The following is an 18,044-nucleotide window of genomic DNA, read 5'->3' as shown; positions in this document are numbered from 1 at the left end:
TCCCTCCACTAGTTTCTCCCTGAGGCTTTGAACTTTGGCAGGACATCTCTGAGGTTGACAGTGAGTCCCCAAAGGAGCCCTGGGGCAAACCCAAGATTCACTCACTCTCAGAGCCCATATCCCCCACACCTCCCACCCTCAGCTTGAGTGTCCTCTTCCCAGCAGGGGCCCAGGGCTCAGGGCCCTCTCACCTCCTGCCACCTTACCTCGCCCATGCTGGGTTGCCATCTGCCCCCTCCCAGCATGACTGATAGACAGTGGGATGTCTGTCTTTCTCCCAGAAAAGCTCCACCTTTACCCAGAGCTGCCAAGGATCGGAAGCTTGACTTTGCTTTCCAGAATGTGGGATTCACTTTTAGGGACTGACATGCTATGTGGGTTGTCAAAGTCCAGCTAAGTCCTTCTAGCCACTTCCTGTTTTGGGCCACAGGGTTTATCACAGCTTCTGGAACCAGGGTTCCAGTTGCACTGGCCCAGGGTTCCCCGGTCTGCTGGGAGCTGCTGCTTGGACAAGGCACACACACATAGACACAGGCACATGCTACATGTAGGCATGCTACAAACACACCTACACATGCGTGCAATACAGTCCTGCTGTTTTCTGGGTCTCTGAAACACAACTGGCAGAGCTACAGCAGGGCCCACTCTAGAAGGGCCTGTTCAGGACCAAGCATCTTGGACCCCACGCAGCTGCCACACCTCCAAACTCGACCCCTGAGAGGATTCCGGGCCATGCAGCACTTCAAGGTCCCATCAAGCTAACAGGTGGTAGGACTGGAAGCAGACACCCATGTAATTCGTTATTTCTTTTATTTGAAAGGCAAAGTTATACAGAGAGGAGACAGAGATCTTCCATCCATGTATATATTCTCTAAATGGTCACAGTGGCCAGAGCTGAGATGGTCCAAAGCCAGGAGCTTCTTCCAGGTCTCCCACATAGGTGCAGGGACACAAGACTTGGACACTCTTCTGCTACTTTCCCAGGTGCATTAGCAGAGAGCTGGATCACAAGTGGAGCAACTAGGACTCAAACCAGTGCCCACATGGCGTGCTGGCACCACAGGCAGAGGCCTAACCTGATATGACACAGCACCAGCTCGATTCATGCTTAATATTCATTTCTATGTACTTGAATGGCAGAGTGACAGGGGGTGTTGGCAGTGGCAGGGAGGTGGGGCTGAGGTGAGAGAAGCAGAGATCTTCCATGTGTTGGTTTATTCCTCAATACCCTCGATCGTCAGGGCTGGACCAGGCCAAAGCCAGAAACTGGGAATCCTGCCCTGGCTCTCACGGGGTGGCAGCAGTTCTATCCATGAGCCGTCACCTGCACCTCCCAGATGCCCTAGGCAGGAGGTCAGATCAGAAGCCGAGGTGGAGGTGGAACTCCTTTATGGGACTCCTTTACAGGCTGTTCCAAGCAGCAGCATAAGCAACTGTCCCCAGTGCCCACCAAGCCATGGGGTTAATTCTTGCCAGGAGGGCAATGGATTACTCCAGGGCTGAATCACCTCCAGCTCCCTGTCCTGGCCAGCTGCCGAGCTGGGGGCTGCAGTGTTTCTTGGGTTCCCTGACTTAGCCTAGTCAATGCACCACAGTACCCGAGCCTTAGCTGGTAACACACTCTGTGGAAGGCATTTCTTGCTCAGCACACAGCTCATGTGTGCCAGGGCGGCACTAAAGTGAGGATCCTGGAACATCGCTTGTCCCTCTTCCACACCAAGTCTCAGACAGCCCGGCCTTTTCCTGGTTACTTTCACTTTGGTATTCATCACAACAGCTGGTATTTCTTTTATCAGTGCCTGCAGTGACCCTGGGATGTTCCAGACCAAAGCCAGGAACCAGAAGACCTATCTGGATCTCCTGCATGAGTGGCAAGGAGCCCAGGCATCCGGACCATCCTCCATTGCTTCCCCAGGTACATAAGCAGGAGGCTGGACTGGAAGCGGAGTAGCCAGCATTCGAACCAGTACCCCTATGGGACGCAAATGTTGTAAGCAGTGACTTCACCTGCTGCTCCCTAACACCAAGGCGCAGTGTATAATCCCCCATGTCATGACACCCTGGATCTTCCTAACTGCTAGCCCAGTGGTGGGGCTGTCCCCTCCGGTCACCTCACCTTGGATTTCTCCCTGTCCTCCATGCTGGGTGCCTGGTGCTGAGAGAGAGCAGTGAGTCACACGGGGCAACCTCTGTCCTCCGACTTGCAAGAGGTGGGGGAGGCTTTCAGGAGGAGAGGATGACTAAGCAGACCTGAGTGGGTGAGACTGAGATCAAAGCGGGATCCAACGGCTCAGAAATTAGAGGCAGTTCAAGGCCGTGAAGGTGTGGCTGGGAGCTGAGCAGGAGCAGGTGGCAATAACAGTCTGCGGAGAGCTAAGCTGAAACAAATCATGAGACTGCTGGGAAGGTGCCAGGAAGAGGCGGGGGGCAGCTAAGAGGCCGTGTGTAGAAGTAACAAGGGCACATTTATAATTGAAGAGGTTCCCAACCTCAGTTTTCTTGTCTATGAAATGGGCATCTCAGGACACAACGGCTATCTTGAGAATGAAGTGCCCAGCACTCAGCTACACAGTTCAGAGTTCCTTCCACTGTGTTCCACCATGACGCCCTGCTCTGTGCTTGCTATGCAGCTGTCCCTCTTGGGCCACACAATTTCACTTTCCATGGGTTGAGTCACCCAGTCAACCATGGTCTGAAAATACTCAATGGAAAGTTCCAGAAGTAAACAATCCGTGCATTTGCAATGCCATGCCATTCTGGTAGCATGATGAAATCGTGTGCTGTTCCTGTTCTGTCCCACTTGGGATGTGAGCCAGCCCTTTGTCCAGTGTGCCCACACCTGTTAGTCCCTAGCCAGCTGTGGCATCACAGTCCTTGTGTTTGGGAACCCTTGGTTTACTCACTCACTCTCTCTCTCTCTCTCTCTCTCTCTCTCTGTATATCACTCTGCCTTTCACATAAATATCAGGCCCATGCTGTGGCATAGAGAGTAAAACCATTGCTTGCAGCACTGGCATTCCCCTTGGGCACCTGTTTCCTTATCCAGGTCTCAAGTTCCAGTTGCTTGACACTTGCTAATGTGCCTAGGAAGCCAGCAGAAGGTGGCCCAAGTGCTGGGCCCCCGGCATCCCCATGAGAGAAGCTCCTGGCTCCTGGCTTTAGATCAGCTCAGCTCTGGCTATTGCAGGCATTTGAGGAGTGAACCACCAGGATGGGAGATTGCCCTGTCTCAGCATTTCTCTCTGTGTAACTCTGCTTTTCAAATAACTAATAAAAAAATTCTAAAAACAAATCTAAAAAAGAATAGCGGTGCTAACCAATTCTATTACAGCATATTGTTAAAATTGGTTTGTTTTACTATTATTAATTGTTAATTTCTTATTGTGTCTGATCTTTGTTTAGAAATTGTTATTTTTATGGAAAGGCAGATTTTCAGAGCAAAGGAGAGACAGAGAGAAAGATCTTCCATCTGCTCACTCCCCAAATGGCTGCAAGCTGAGCCAATCCAAAGCTAGGAGCCAGAAGTCAGGAGCCTCCGCTGGATCTCCCACGCGGGTGCAGGGTCCCAAGGACTAGGGCCATCCTTCACTGCCTTACCAGGCTTCAAGCGGGGAGCTGTAGGGGAAATGGAGTCGCCAGGACGTAAACTGGTGCTCACATGGGATGCCAACACTTGTCAGTGGGAGATTAGCCCGTTGAGCCACGGCAGCAGCTCCTATGCCTGATCATCAAGTTAAACTTTATTTTAGGTATGTGTGTGAAGGGGGGAACATGTGCCTAGACTTTGTGGTGCCCGCCTCTTAGCAGCTACTGAGGCTTTGGGGAGCCCAACCCCGTGTGTAAGGGTAGAGACTGGTAGTCGTCTTGTTATAATGGTTTCCTTACGCAGCTATTCTCTGAAAAAGCAAACAATCTGAAAGAGAAGGCTTTATCTTGCGCTGTCTGTATTTCGTCGATGGACAAAGACTAACACCTGTGAGGCGTTTGGTGCGCACCAGCGGAGGACTGACCGGTCCGAGGTGAAACACCCAGGCAGAATAAGTTCTTTGGCGGAACACACTCTTCCGGCCACGAGAGGGCGCGCGATGGGCCCACGGGAGGGGAAGGTTCTCCCCAAAACAGCCCCGGGCGTGGGGGTCGGAGGGTGGCGCCGCAAAGCCGAGACTTTGGTTATTCATACAGAAACAGAAACAGAAACAAAAACAAAAGCAAAACAAACAAACCCCCAGATGCTCTTTCTGTAAAGGTGCAGCGAGGGTTCAGCCTGCCGGTGGAGACGCGTCTCCCATCCCGGGCACCTGGTTCGACTCCAGGCTTGCACGCAGTGCACCAAGCGGCTGGGAGCTCGCTTTCTGCACCTGCCTGTCCACCTCTCAAACTAGAAAACAAAAAGGAAATTGCACTGGTGGTACCTGCTGCCTCCTTTGCCGCTGGCCCGAAGGCCACCCCTTCCTGGGCCACTTGGGTCTCTGTGGCAGCGGGTGGTGGGTTGCCCGTGGACCGGACGGGTTGGTGCAGGCCTGCAGACCAGTTTGGGGCACTGGGAACCTGCAAAACCCCGCAGAGTGAAAGCAGGTGGAGATGGGGGCGGGTAAAATAGACATCGTGGAAAGCCATCCGGTCAAGTCAGGAAATGGAAGGTTCATCGGTCCTCCCCCCCAGTAAGTGATGGAGACATGGGGAGGAAGCCTGGCAGAAAGGCACCCTCGGTGGCCGAGCGAGAGGGCTTCGGGGAGGAAGGCGTTAACCCCGAGGAGGAAAAGGAGGGACCGGAGGCCGGGAGGCCGGACCTCGGCGCAGCCTCCCGAAAACAACAGGCCGTCCCGGGCGAGGACGGGTTAAGGGGGCGTGCCCCGAGGAAAGCCACGTGCCGAGGCGGAAGCCCATTGGCTCTCCCGAAGTTGTTTGTGAGCAGCCATTGGCGACGTCGGGGCTCTGCGGCCAGCCGATTGGCTGAGCCTGGCAGGACCCGCCGGGGTCAGGGTAGGGAGGAGGAGGCAGCAGCCGAACCGCGTCTCCGGGCCGGGCAGAGCCGAGCGCCACCCGCGCCGGGACCGCAGCCCGAACCGCGGCCGCCGCCATGCGCTGGGTCCGGGCTCTGCTCAAGAATGCGTCCCTGGCCGGGGCGCCCAAGTACATCGAGCATTTCAGCAAGTTCTCCCCGTCCCCGCTGTCCATGAAGCAGTTTCTGGACTTCGGTACGGAGGGGACTGGGGGCGGGAGCGCTGAAGGAGACCTCTCCAGGAGGGGTCAGCGCGGAGGCCGGCAGAGGCTCTGAGTGACAGGGAAGGGCTGTCTGGAAGAGCACAGGAAGCAAAGGGTTAACGGTGATGGACGCCCCTGCTGGAGGGACACGGCTGTTCAGGGGGTGGGGGCCCTGAGATGGAGGGTTTCCCCGTGGCCATCAAGAGGGCAGGGAGCAGAGGTGATGTGGGAGTAGAGAGAGCAGCCAGGGACGGAAAGCCAGGGGGCAATGGGGCCAGAGGTGCTTGGGAAGAAGACTGCGCACCTGTAGCCACTCAAGGGGCTGCACCCCTGCTGCCTCAGTGGGCAAGGACGCTTGAAGATCAAACTGGTTCCGGCCTGGCAACCTGTCTTGCCCGGGCAGGGGCCCAGGGTGCCATGAGATGGAATCAGGCCGCTCGTCCCCTCCCTGGACTGGCCCTGGGCTCCTGGGTCAGGATCGCTCCCTGCCCCCCATCCCCAGCCTTCTTGGGGTGACTCCCCGGGATCGGAGCGGAGGAAGGATGTGCCAGCCTGGCAGCTGAAGCCAGCATTGTGTGGGTCTCTTTTGTCTCCACAGTGCTTCCCTGGTGCCAGCTGGAGCCTGGAGGTGGGAGGACAGGCCAGGCCTCTTAGGAGCCCAGTTGACCTGCGCTGCTTCCTTCCGTTATAGCTGCGTCACTCACAGGAGCAGGCAGGGGGTGGCAGCCAACACCTAGGGCACCTTTGCCCCAGGGACACATCTACCACCCCCTTGGCCTGTTTGACTCCTGAGCTTCCCCAAGGCAGACAAGCCTCTGGGCTGCCCTCCCAGCCCCTAGCAGCTCTCCAGACAAATTGCACCCTGCTATAGAGCCATTACAAGTGGCATGGCTGCACAGCGGAGTGTGGGTCACAACTACAGTGGAATAAGCAATGTCCGAAGGACAGGGCCATGCCCAGGGTGACAGAAAGAACACAGATCCCCTGCCTCCAGGCTGGCCTTACTGGGCCCAGCACCTCCACTTTATCTTCTAACCAGCCTGTACAGCCTCTGGCCCCATTTGCACACAGGGGAGCCTGAGTGGAGGGGTGGCACTGGCCCTTCAGCCATAGGGGTGCAGGCATACCCCTTCCCACAACCAGGGTCCGGCCCAAACTCCTCTGCTCACCCAGCCCAGCCCCCCAAGTCAGTCTACCAGGAGGAAAAGGGAAAAGTGCGGTGGCTTGGGCCATAGGCAGCATCAGAAAGGCTGGAGCTTGGTGGTGTAGGGGGCAAGCCCTGCTGGCTTTGCAGTGTGCCAGTCAGTCAGTGAAGGGTTCGCCTGGCTACCCAAGCTGTGCCTGGCCACTATGGTTTCCAGTTTAGGGGGCTTACTGCTGTCTCTCCCCTCAGGCTCCAGCAATGCCTGTGAGAAAACCTCCTTCACGTTCCTCAGACAGGAATTGCCAGTGCGCCTGGCCAACATCATGAAAGAGATCAACCTGCTTCCGGACCGTGTGCTCGGCACGCCCTCGGTGCAGCTGGTGCAGAGCTGGTGAGACCCCCAGCTGGCTCCCTGCACTTCCCACTCTACCACCAAGGTGTCCCCGGGGGACCCACTGGGGGAGGTTAGGAGGAGACCACAGGGGAAGTTCCCTACCCCACTCTGGGGACTTTGAGAGGCTAATGAGTTGCCCTAGGTCATGGGGACTCCTGGGCCAACGCAGGAGCAAAGGTCAGGCTCCCAGCCTCCCTGTTCAATCCTTACCCAATTCCTTCACTGTCGTTGACACAGCCAGGGCCCATGGCAAGCTAATGTCAGCATTAGCTGGGAGCCCTCTGAGGCAATGTTTACTTGGAGTAACCAGGAAACACAGAAATGAACACTCAATTTCTTTTTTTTTAAAGATTTATTTTTATTATTTTTTCATTGGAAAGGCAGATATACAGAGAGGAGAGACAGAGAGGAAGATCTTCCGTCCGATGATTCACTCCCCAAGTGAGCGCAACGGGCCGATACTATGCCGATCCGAAGCCAGGACTCCCACGGGTCCCAAGGCTTTGGGCCGTCCTCGACTGCTTTCCCAGGCCACAAGCAGGGAGCTGGAAGGGAAGCGGGGCTGCCGGGATTAGAACCGGCGCCCATATGGGATCCCGGGGGTGCAAGGCGAGGACCTTTAACCACTTGCGCCACCACGCCGGGCCCTGAACACTCAATTTCATCCAAGATGCCAGTCAGACTCTCAGAGACTTGGGGATGGCACAGCCCCTGCCCTAAGAGCCCTGGAAAGGCAAAGGCCAAACATATTGTGCGGAGTGACAGGCGCCGAGGGGAAGCCTTGGCCAAGTTCACTCTAGACCTCTTACCAAGGTCAGGGAGCTGGAGAACCTCAGCCAGCAGCCAGTCATGTGACAGACCAGGCTGTGTCCAGCCTGCCACTGGTATGCCAGTGAATAATCATGGGCCTTTCATGGCTCTGGGCAACCCTGTGCTGGGTCTTTTGGATTTGCCCCATGCTATGGGCTGGGGTGTCCTGCTGGACTTAGGAGCAGGTGTCACACCTGGTCTGATCTTGGCCCCCATACTGCTATAAGGAAGCAGCAGCCGCTGCCTCCAGGAAGCCCACAGTACTGAAGGAAATTAGGCACTCTTTGCCAAGGCTGGGTAAACTCCATGCTACATAGATCGGGGGAAGGAGCTGTGGACTGCCACAGTTAGTTTTACCTAAGACTCAAAATATTATTTAAGAGTAACACTGATTAAAAAAAAAAGTAATAATGTTTTATTCCCTCATTGCAGAAGTAGGACAAGTTCACTTTGACATTTGCATAACACAGGAAAGGAGATAGAAGAGAATGCCAACCACTGATCTCCACTGCATAACCAAACACTGCTCAGGTCTCCCAAGGCTTGCGGTGCCCTCCCAGCTTAGCTTCTGTGCACCAGGCATGTACAGACAGGGCTTGCTCTGATTGAATGAGCTCCAGTGAAAGAATATTGTCCACAAAGGCCAGGTGTGCATATAGCAGGTGCATATGGACACTCACTGAGCCAGAGATTGTCGGGGAGTTGAAATGGACACACAGGATGTGCCTTTGCCACTGGGCCCGGCCAGGACAACCCAGAGTGGGAAAGAAGGGAAAGGTGCCCCAGGCTGCAGGAACAGCTTGGGCAAGGATATGGCTTGAGAAAATGGCTGGCATGGACATCCTGGGCTCTGCGGATACTGTGCTACTAGAGCAAGGTGTGAAAGGGGAGTTGGCGGGGTGGAGGAGGAGCTGATTTCCACACAGTCTAACCAGGTCACCCCTGGCTGTGGCCTGTCTCTTGGAGACCCAGGGCCTCTGTGCCATCCAGCATGTACCACTGTGGGGTGGAGGGGAGGAGACAGAAGGCACCATCTGTTTTCCCAGCCCTCCTCCGGTTTTGTCCAGCTGGCTGAGCTAGCTGCCAATCCAGCTAGTCCCGGCTCCACGACAGGGCTCTGGAGGTGCCTCCCTGTACACTGTGTTCCTTGGAGAGCTAGGCGACGCAGGAGCAGGGCAGGGGAGCTGCTGACCTGCCTCTCCAGGGTCCCTTCCCAAAACACCAGCCAGCCGGGTATTGGAGCTTAGCCCAACTTACTCTTTTGTTGGTTTGTTTTAAGATTTATGTTTTTATTTTTTAATCACAAAGTCAGATATACAGAGAGAGGGATAGACAGAGAATATCTTCCATCCAATGATTCACTCTCCAAGTGACCGCAACAGCTGGTGCTGCGCCAATCTGAAGCCAGGAGCTAGGAATCTCCTCCAGGTCTCCTGTGTAGGTGCAGGATTCCAAGGCTTTGGGCCGTCCTCGACTGCTTTCCCAGGCCACAAGCAGAGAGCTGGATGGGAAGCGGGGCTGCCAGGATTAGAACCGGCACCAATATGGGATCCCAGCATGTTCAAGGTGGGGACTTGAGCTGCTAGGCCACCGTGCCAGGCCTAGCCTGGCTTACTCTTCCTGGACACTATGTCAAGTAACAGCAGGAAAGAGTAGAGTTAGATAAAAAAGGACACTTCTTTAGTGGCTGATTCCAAAACTGTCTCCAATGAGAATGCCTGTGCAAGAGTATAGATCTTCCTTCTCTATAAGCCCCTGTCAGTCGGGATGGAGGGTGTAGATATGAACAGGGTCTGCAGGTGCCAGGGGGGGGTCTCTGGCCTGTGTCTCCCCTGAGGAAACAAAGCAGGTCCTGTACAAACACAGTTGTTAGAAGTAGTGATGCTTGCTACGTGGTAACAGCCAAAGGGGAGTTTCTGCTGAGCTGGTGGGGGGGGCCACTGTGGCCAAGGTGTGAATTCCTGGTTCCCAAAGTGGGGGAAGTGCTCTGTTTCTAAGGGCGAGAGGCCAGCACTACTGGGGAGAAGGCACAGCTCTCTGCCAGCATCAGGCCTGTGCACCTGCAGCCAAACATGATGTCATGATGGCAGAGGGTTCTGGACCAGGCAGTAATGAGTCATGGTGAGGAAGACAAATACACCTGGAGGGCTTGCTGTGTGCCCAGAGTTATTTAAATGTCCCGGGTTTGATTCCCCAATCCTCCATTACCACCTCACTAAGTCGGTCTTGTTGTTATCCCCACTTCAAGCTGAGAAGCTGGGGTTCAGAGAGGTGAAGAAAATTGACACTTGGGGAGCAGGTAGTAATGCTAGCATTGAATCCCGGGCTTTGGGGCCTGGGGCCTGGAGCCTGCACTCCTGATGGGAGAGGATGGCTGTGCTCTGGGGCCATGACAGAGCTGAGGATCTTCAAGTCCACAGGCAAGTTGGTGGGAAAGTAGGGTGACATGCAGAAATCCTTTGGTCGCTGGTGCTGCCGGAGCCCAGAGGGGGCACCCTGGGCTTCTCCCAAGCAGGATCCTGAGGATGGGTGGTGGGCTGACCCAGATGTGCTTCCAGTAAAGGTCGGTCACACAGTAGACTCAAATGACAGTCAGCCCTGTCACTAACAGGCAGAGGCTCCATGCGAGCAGCTGGGAAGGGGTGCGAGGCAGTCATCTCACACCAAGCCTTCTTGCCTCTCAGCAAGGTGTGTGTTCCCCAGGCCCTGCTTGGTGGTACCCCCACCCTCACCCCAAGGAACCTTCAGCTCCTGGCCCTTAGAAGAGCAGCTGTGGGCCCGGTGCCGTGGCCTAGCAGCTAAAGTCCTTGCTTTGAACGCGCTAGGATCCCATATGGGTGCTGATTCTAATCCCGGCAGCTCCCTGCTTGTGGCCTGGGAAAGCAGTTGAGGAAGGCCCAAAGCCTTGGGACCCTACACCCATGGGAGACCTGGAGGAAATTCCTGGCTGTTGGCTCCAGATTGGCTCAGCAGCGGCCATTGTGCTCACTTGGGGAGTGAACCATCAGATGGAAGAGCTTCCTCTCTGTATCTATCCTCCTCTCTGTAAATCTGACTTTGTAATGAAAATAAATAAATCTTTAAACAAACAAAAAGAGCAGCTCCTCCAAGCAGAATGGCTGGGGTCTGCCCTGCTGGGCCTGAGGAGAGCTCCAGCTGGATCCCTCAGCAACCACCCCAACCCTGTCCCCAGTGATGGAAAGAGAACCTGCGTGCTGACAGCCACCTGGCAAGTACCATCCCCTGCCTCATCCCCAGCCCAGGAGCATCTGCAGCTGCTGGGATCCATCCTGCAGAGACCCACGCAGCCCAGTGGCCTCCATAGGACATGGGCAGCAGCAGAACCCAAGCTTGGCATGTCCGTTCCATGGAAGGGCCCCAGACATAGGAGACTGTCCCCCAATCTCTATGCAGTGAGCACCCTCTTAATCTGGTCGCCTTGCTCACGTGCCTGTCCCCAGGAGCTGTGGGCACAAGTGCATGATCACACGCACCACAGGCATACACACATTCACAAACTTACCCGCCCCTGCATACTTAGTGCTGCATTCTGGAACCCACATGTGCCTGCAGGTCCCCTCCCCCTTTCCACCACCTTCGCTCACCCCTTTCCCTCTGCCTGCGTCCCAAACCCTCCCTTGACCCTTCTGCCTCTAAGATCCATAGCCCCAAGAGGAGGACGCTCCCATAGGCAGGGGAACACCAAGGCATAACCAGGAGGCCACAGGTGCAGAGACCCCCAGGCCTAGGGCCGGGCCCCCACTAATCAGATCTCTCATTGTAGTCCTGCTTGCCTTCTCAGGTCCTTGGGGAGGGTGGCCCAGGAGCTACTGAGGTTCGATACCCAGTGTTGGTTCCTCTAGGACCAGGATCTGGCCCAAGGGTGACATCTGATGTGCCAAGCCCCTAGGGTCTTCATTGCAGGGCCAAGGGCCCTCTGGGAAAATCTTTCCCCTCTGCCTTTCCTGCTCAGGAGTGTCCCTGAGGGAGTTTGGGGGTGGCAGCAGGGTTCCGAAGCCCTACAGTGCAGGAAACAGGCCACAGGCTTGGGTCTGCTACTTGGCTGCCATCCACTGCCTGGACACTGTCTGGCCTTGTGCCTTTTGCTCTGTTCTGCTTCAGTGGCCATGGGACCACATCCCCTTTCTGTCTTTTAGGGTTCACTGGGTTCACTACTCCAGGGCTGGGGGACCCTGACCCCTCCACACACCCCCCCCTCGTCCCCACTGGCCCAGCCTCCTCACTGGGAACTGCCAACCACCTGGATTCTAGGAGGCATCCAGCTGTCCCTCCCCGCCTCCACTGCAGGCCTACTGGTTCTCTCCCAAGTTCCTCTCCCGCCAAGAATGAGAGGAGTGCAAAGTTGTGTCCTGCACATACTTTGGACACAAGGGAGTTGGAATCACAGCCAGGCCTCCCCAGGAGGATGAGCTGCCGTCTGGGTGTGTTAGCAAGAAAATGGGAGTCAGGCCCCAGACAACTCCTGATTGGCACCAGCAGCTCCCACAGGTTGCCCCTGCTCCCCCAGGAACCCAGGGTTCTTTTGATTTCTCAGTTCTTTCTATGGTCCTGGGGAAACTGGCCTCTCTCTCCCAGGCCTGCAGAGGTGAGGGTTACTCCATGCCTGAGGCCTCTTGGGATCAGAGTGAGTCTCTCTGGGCACTGCAGGGACAGAGCTGGCTTGCCCCCACCATGCCTAGGTCCTTGGCCACCTGCCAGTTCCCTAGGTAGGTGTTTTATCTGCGAGTTGCTCTGAGAGAAGCCCTATGCTGGTCACCCTGCACACTGTATACTCCGGAAGCAACAGCCACCCCACAGGAGACATATTAGAAGGCGCTCACAGGGTGGTGGGTGCTACTGCTGGAGGAAAATCGCTCCGCACTCTGAGCCTGGGTCTGCCAGGCTGCCAGGATGGGGTGATCCCCAATCCCTCCTTGTCCAGGATCCCCCAGCAAAGGCACCTTAAAGGGGTCCAGGGCAGGAGAGGTGGGGAAGCAGGGTGCTGTGGCTCACCCTCACCAGTGCTGGCCTGGAGCTGAGACCATGGCCTGCCCTGCCCCCTGCACACAGGTACGTCCAGAGTCTTCTGGACATCATGGACTTCCTGGACAAAGACCCTGAGGACCAGCGGACACTGAACCAGTGAGTGACGGTCCTGGCTGGGGTCTGGAAGCAGGGGGAATCGGGGACACAATCAAGGGCCAGAATTGCAAGCAGGATAAAAGACCCTGCCTTCAGCATTGATCCAGTGTGAGGGGGGGCTGCTCTCAGTGGAAAGCCCCCAGACCCTGCTCAGGGGGCGCTTCCAGGCTACCCAGCAGGATCCTGTGTGGGTTCCAGGAGGAGGGTTTCTGGTGTCCATCCCAGTGAGCAATGTGGAGCTGCAGGGTCTGAGGGTATTTCCGGGCCAGGCTAAAGCCGTGTCCTCCCTCGGCGCAGGTTCACGGATGCCCTGGTCACCATCCGTAACCGGCACAACGACGTGGTACCCACCATGGCGCAGGGGGTGCTCGAGTACAAGGACACCTATGGCGACGACCCGGTCTCCAACCAGAACATTCAGTACTTCCTGGACCGCTTCTACCTCAGCCGCATCTCCATCCGCATGCTCATCAACCAGCACAGTGAGCCCCTGCGCAGGGCGCTGTGAGGGGGCGGTCCCTTAGGGTGGGCGGGGCCACGCTACTGCGCAGCGCAACAGGTGCAAGGCTGGAGAGAGAGGGACGGGTCCCTTTATTTTAAACATTTACAGAGTGTAAACTTAGCTCAACGCCTTTTTTTTTTTTAAATTACATTCTCATTTCATTCAAAAAAATGTTTTTTCCTGGAGGACGGACTATAATTTGTAGCTAACCATAAGTTAAACAATTTCCTCATGTGCAAATAATTCCAACAGCCAGATGGTAAATGCTATGATAGTCTAACAAGAGAAAACAATCACTAATAATGCTAGTGGGGTGGGAAGAGGGAGGGCGTGGTTTGGGGGTGAGACTTCAGAAAGGATAGGTACTGAGGCCTGCACAGATCCCAAACTGCCTTAATCCAGGGATGGAGGGGGCAGGGAACAGGACAGGGAGAGTAGCTTTGGGATCAGAGCCTCCTGCAACCTCAGAGTCAAAAGCAGGGAGTGGGAGACAGGGCAAGGGGTTGCTGGGCATGCTGCATGGCCCTGCGGCAGCACCCTGCCTTCCCACCCGCAGCTCTCATCTTTGACGGCAGCACCAACCCAGCCCACCCCAAACACATCGGGAGCATTGACCCCAACTGCAACGTCTCTGAGGTGGTCAAAGGTGAGCCCCGCCACCACTGTGCCTAGCCCACGGGGGAGTCCACCTGGCCAGAGTGATCCATTCATTCCCTAGTATCTGTGCATGGGGGGAGGGGAAGCATGTCAGTGTTTGGGGTTTAGTGTTGGGGAAACCCAGTCAGTGTTGATGCAAAGTGGCCTGGCTGCCCAGCGGGCTTGTGCCCTGAGGGGGTATCTCCTCTCTCAGATGCCTACGACATGGCCAAGCTGCTGTGTGACAAGTACTACATGGCCTCGCCTGACCTGGACATCCAAGAGGTCAATGGTAAGTGCACGTGGCTCTGTGTGCACATGCGTGTGTGTGTCAGGCTGGGGCCAAGACGAGGCCAGGCAAGGTGAGATGAGGAGTCAGGATTCGGGCAGTTTCCAAGACTGGGGTAAGGCAAAGCTCGTTCTGGAGAGTGTCATAGTATTAGTCTTATTACCAAGGGCTGAGCATTCCCCAGATCTGAACATCTGAGATCTTTGGTGCTCTCAAATCAGATGTTTTGAACACCAGCGTGATGCCACAAGTGGAAAATTCCACCCCTACCCTCCTGTAACAAGTCGCAGTCAAAATGCCAGCCGCGAAAAATACCACCCAAAATTGCCTTTAGGCCAGGTGTGTATATGTGAAATACAAAATGTGATGTTCAAGCTTGGCTCCCAGCCCTAAGTGTCTCATTATGGGAACGTAGATATTGCACAAGCTGAAAAAACCTGGGCTCCAAAATGCCACTGATTCCACTCAGGTTGCAGGACGCTGGGCCCATAGAGATGGGTTTGCTAAACGCTGTGAAGGTATAAATAAGACAGGGAAGGACCTTGCTCACGTGCAGCTTGCATTTTTGATGTCGGGAATGCAGGGAGTGGGGTCTTCCACATGTGAGCAGATAAACAAGCAAGAGAATCTCCAAGTGTGGGGAGCCACAGGAGGGAAGCGGGCAAGGATCCAGGCGAGCCGCAGGTAGAGCGCTGTGGTGTGCTTGGCGGGGCTGTGGTTGGTCAGTTGCCTTCCCGGGTTCCAGAGGTTTCCTCTCATGCATCAACCCCTGGGAGGGGTGGTCAGAGTGAGCTCCTAGTTTCACTGCCTCCCTTCTCGGTCCCAGCAGAGGAAGGGGCAGTGGAGTAAGGCCGGAAGTTGAGCCTGTGCCTTCCCCAAGTCTTCAGAACAGCCACCCTCAGCTTGGGGCAAAGCCTGGAGCTCAGGCTCCCTCTGGGTGTCCGTGAGCCCAGTGACCCCTCTGGGAACTGGTGGGCTGGGGGCTGTGCATTCGTGGGAGAAGAAAGCTACTGGGTGGGTGAGCCAGTGGAATGGTGAGCTCCTGCAATCTCCTGGTCTTTGGCTTCGCTGTCCCTTGCAGCAGCCAACTCCAAACAGCCGATCCACATGGTCTACGTGCCCTCCCACCTCTACCACATGCTCTTTGAGCTCTTCAAGGTGAGCAGACCAGCCAGCCCATTGTCAGGAAGTGTGGCGTTCAGGACCAGCTTCTTCCACTCATCTCCTGCCCCTCTCCCACCACAGAATGCCATGCGTGCCACGGTGGAAAGCCACGAGTCCAGCCTTGTGCTCCCACCCATCAAAGTCATGGTGGCCTTAGGCGAGGAAGATCTGTCCATCAAGGTTATGGCCCTTGACCCTGGGGGACGGGGAAAGGGTGGGGAAGAGAACATGCCTCCTCCCTTGGGACAGATCCTGGGGTGGGGAAGGGCTAACCATGGAGATGTCATAGAGTGCCAGGGCACAGGCAGGAGGAATGAACTGTGTCCCCTGTCTCCCAGATGAGTGACCGAGGTGGAGGTGTCCCCCAGAGGAAGATCGAGCGACTCTTCAGCTATATGTACTCAACAGCACCTACCCCCCAGCCAGGAACTGGGGGCACCCCACTGGTGAGATGGCATCACCTGGTCCCCCCTCTCACCTCCTTAAACATCCAGTTTCTGTTTTCATCCCTCCTCATCCCGCTTCCCCATGCACTGTGTCCATGGCTGTCCTGTGGTGCTGTGGATGGTGTCGGTCACCTTCCTCCTCTGTGTCCCCTACTTGCCATGTTCCTCTGGCAGCATCTACCTGTCACCTTTCTTTAGGCTTCCCTCCTTTCTGTCCCCCACCCCCAAGTCCCCACCTTTCACCTGGCTTTGATAAACTTGCTGCCAACACCATTTTATCAACTCCATGGAATGGAAATGACCAGGCTTGGGATCCACTCAGACCTTACAGCCACATGGGTACACTGCTTCTCCCAGCTCCAGCCTTGCTCCCTCCGTAGTGCCTGTATCCGTCTCAAAGCACTGCCAGTCTGACCGTAGAGCCCTGTCTCTTGAGTGTCTTCCCCTCTGTGACAGCCCAGGCCCTGGAGCACATCAAGGCCTGAACTGCAGCAGCCAGGGACCGGCACCATCCCTCACCCTGCCCCATGTGCCTGTTGCAGGCTGGCTTTGGTTATGGGCTCCCCATTTCCCGCCTCTACGCCAAGTACTTCCAGGGAGACCTACAGCTCTTCTCCATGGAGGGCTTTGGGACTGACGCCGTCATCTATCTCAAGGTGAGGCCTGCCTGTTAAGCCCACCATGGCCCTCCCATTGTCCCTCCAACCACTCCTGAATGGCCAAACCAAACTGCAGCATAACCACTGTGCAACCTGCCTCCCCAGTCCCCCACAACCCCATAGCTGCTTGAGGCCTCTGTCCTGACAGGAGGGTGCAGGGGTGGAGAAGCAGTTTCTGACCCTGGCACCCCACAGGCCCTGTCCACGGACTCAGTGGAGCGCCTGCCTGTCTACAACAAGTCAGCCTGGCGCCACTACCAGACCATCCAGGAGGCCGGCGACTGGTGTGTGCCCAGCACGGAGCCCAAGAACACGTCTACGTACCGGGTCAGCTAGGGGCCACCATCCCCTTACCCAGGAGGATACATGACCATCTCTGGTTCCAGCCAACCATACTGACCCCTCCCTGTTCAGGGCCAGGGACCAGGGCGGGTGGTGGGCTCTCCCTGATGGCCAGGCTCATCTCTGGGGACATCACTGGTGGCCAGGCCACAGTGGTCCCAAAGTGCCAATCTGTCTCAGGCGGGACACCCCGTCTCTGTGGGCCATGCCTGAGGATTGAGATGGCCCACCCCAGGGGCTATCCCAGGGCATTCCTCTGTGTCACCAGACCTGTCCCGGGTCTCATGCACTGTCCCTTGACACTGGTCCCCATGTGGCTGCCCCTACTCGCCTTATGCCCTAGTGCCATGGCCCACCATCAGTGTTGAGAAGGGACCCAGGGCTCCTGGACCTGGAAAGTGGGCAGCAAAGGGCTTGCAAGTCCGCTCTCTGGTCCCGACCTGGTCCTATAGTTTCCCTCTCCATGCTGGGTCTGAAGATCAAGCTTGGCCAGAGCTGGAGGGGCGTGGGGCTCCCTCAGAGCCCACTCTAAAGTGTAAGATCCCAGGAAGACCCTGATGTCACCACTCAGCCACGCTGCTCGAGGCCCTACAGGTGGCCTTGGTAATGTGTGCATGGCCTCTGGAGCCTACCACGCATGGCCTGTCACCCACATCCCTCCCTCACCTGCCACACCGCTGTGGGTTCCCGCTCCTGCAGGTGGCCATGCTCAGGCGGCTCCCTACCCCTCCACCCCTCGTCTGTGTACATAGCTAGTTTTATAGCCTTGAATACCCCACCCTTCCCCATAGCACACAGGGGGTTAAAGTTGTGTGCCCCTCCCTGAAGCTGTGACAGTGACATCTATAGTAAAAAGACTGAATGAGAGTATAGGCTGGCTGTGTTGTTGGGGTATGTGGGACAGGCAGGGTGGCCTGCAGTGCCCATGACTGCCCATGATTCAATCATCCCACCCATTCCCACTGGGACCTGTCAAGGGCACCCCCCACACCGTGGGCAGACAGAAAGGGCACTGGCACATGATAAGTGTTTATTGGAGTAAATTCAGAACCGCCTGCCCCTTGCATGCAGGTGGGCACCCATTCCTTCTAGCTTCTGCCAGCCCTCCATACTCCCCCCTGACCCCTCTACCAGGCTTCGGGAACACGTGTCCCCATCCCTGTTCCTCCCACAGCTCCTCTGGCAGAGGAGAGGGCAGTGCTGAGTTCCAGTGACAGGGCCTTGAGTGTGAGCTGCAGCCCTTGCCCAGGAGAGGGTTGGCATACTTGGGTCCTATCCACCATTTCAGGCAGATGGTCCTACAGGTAATTC

The 18,044-nt window shown here is 56.2% G+C and overlaps 1 protein-coding gene across 2 annotated transcripts; it reads left to right on the top strand.

Annotated features, from left to right (window-relative positions):
- Positions 1 to 4,975: 4,975 nt before the first annotated feature.
- Positions 4,976 to 17,600, top strand: PDK2 (pyruvate dehydrogenase kinase 2). Of its 2 annotated transcripts, XM_041001761.1 has the most exons (11): positions 4,976 to 5,198; positions 6,599 to 6,740; positions 12,624 to 12,695; positions 12,993 to 13,177; positions 13,754 to 13,843; positions 14,048 to 14,125; positions 15,204 to 15,280; positions 15,368 to 15,466; positions 15,625 to 15,732; positions 16,275 to 16,388; positions 16,587 to 17,600. In XM_041001761.1, the coding sequence occupies exons 1-11, from the start codon at positions 5,081 to 5,083 to the stop codon at positions 16,725 to 16,727; spliced, it is 1,224 nt and encodes a 407-aa protein (XP_040857695.1). In that variant the 5' UTR covers positions 4,976 to 5,080; the 3' UTR covers positions 16,728 to 17,600. The 2 variants fall into 2 exon arrangements, with proteins under 2 accessions (XP_040857695.1, XP_040857696.1); XM_041001762.1 differs by lacking the exon at positions 16,275 to 16,388 and having other exon boundaries at positions 5,017 to 5,198.
- Positions 17,601 to 18,044: the final 444 nt, after the last annotated feature.

This window comes from Ochotona curzoniae, unplaced genomic scaffold (genome assembly GCF_017591425.1).
Source record: "Ochotona curzoniae isolate NIBS_2020 unplaced genomic scaffold, NIBS_Ocur_1.0 scaffold_2453, whole genome shotgun sequence".
Taxonomy (NCBI): Eukaryota; Metazoa; Chordata; class Mammalia; order Lagomorpha; family Ochotonidae; genus Ochotona; species Ochotona curzoniae.
The sequence above is the reverse complement of the archived record's forward strand: the minus strand, read 5'-3'. Positions and strand labels throughout refer to the sequence as shown.

Excerpts from the sequence above, each read along its gene's own strand:
- PDK2 (XM_041001761.1), top strand. The coding sequence starts at position 5,081 with ATGCGCTGGGTCCGGGCTCTGCTCAAGAATGCGTCCCTGGCCGGGGCG. Across the intron at positions 5,199-6,598 it reads GAAGCAGTTTCTGGACTTCG|GCTCCAGCAATGCCTGTGAG; the intron begins GTACGGAGGGGA and ends CTCTCCCCTCAG. Across the intron at positions 15,733-16,274 it reads GAACTGGGGGCACCCCACTG|GCTGGCTTTGGTTATGGGCT; the intron begins GTGAGATGGCAT and ends TGCCTGTTGCAG.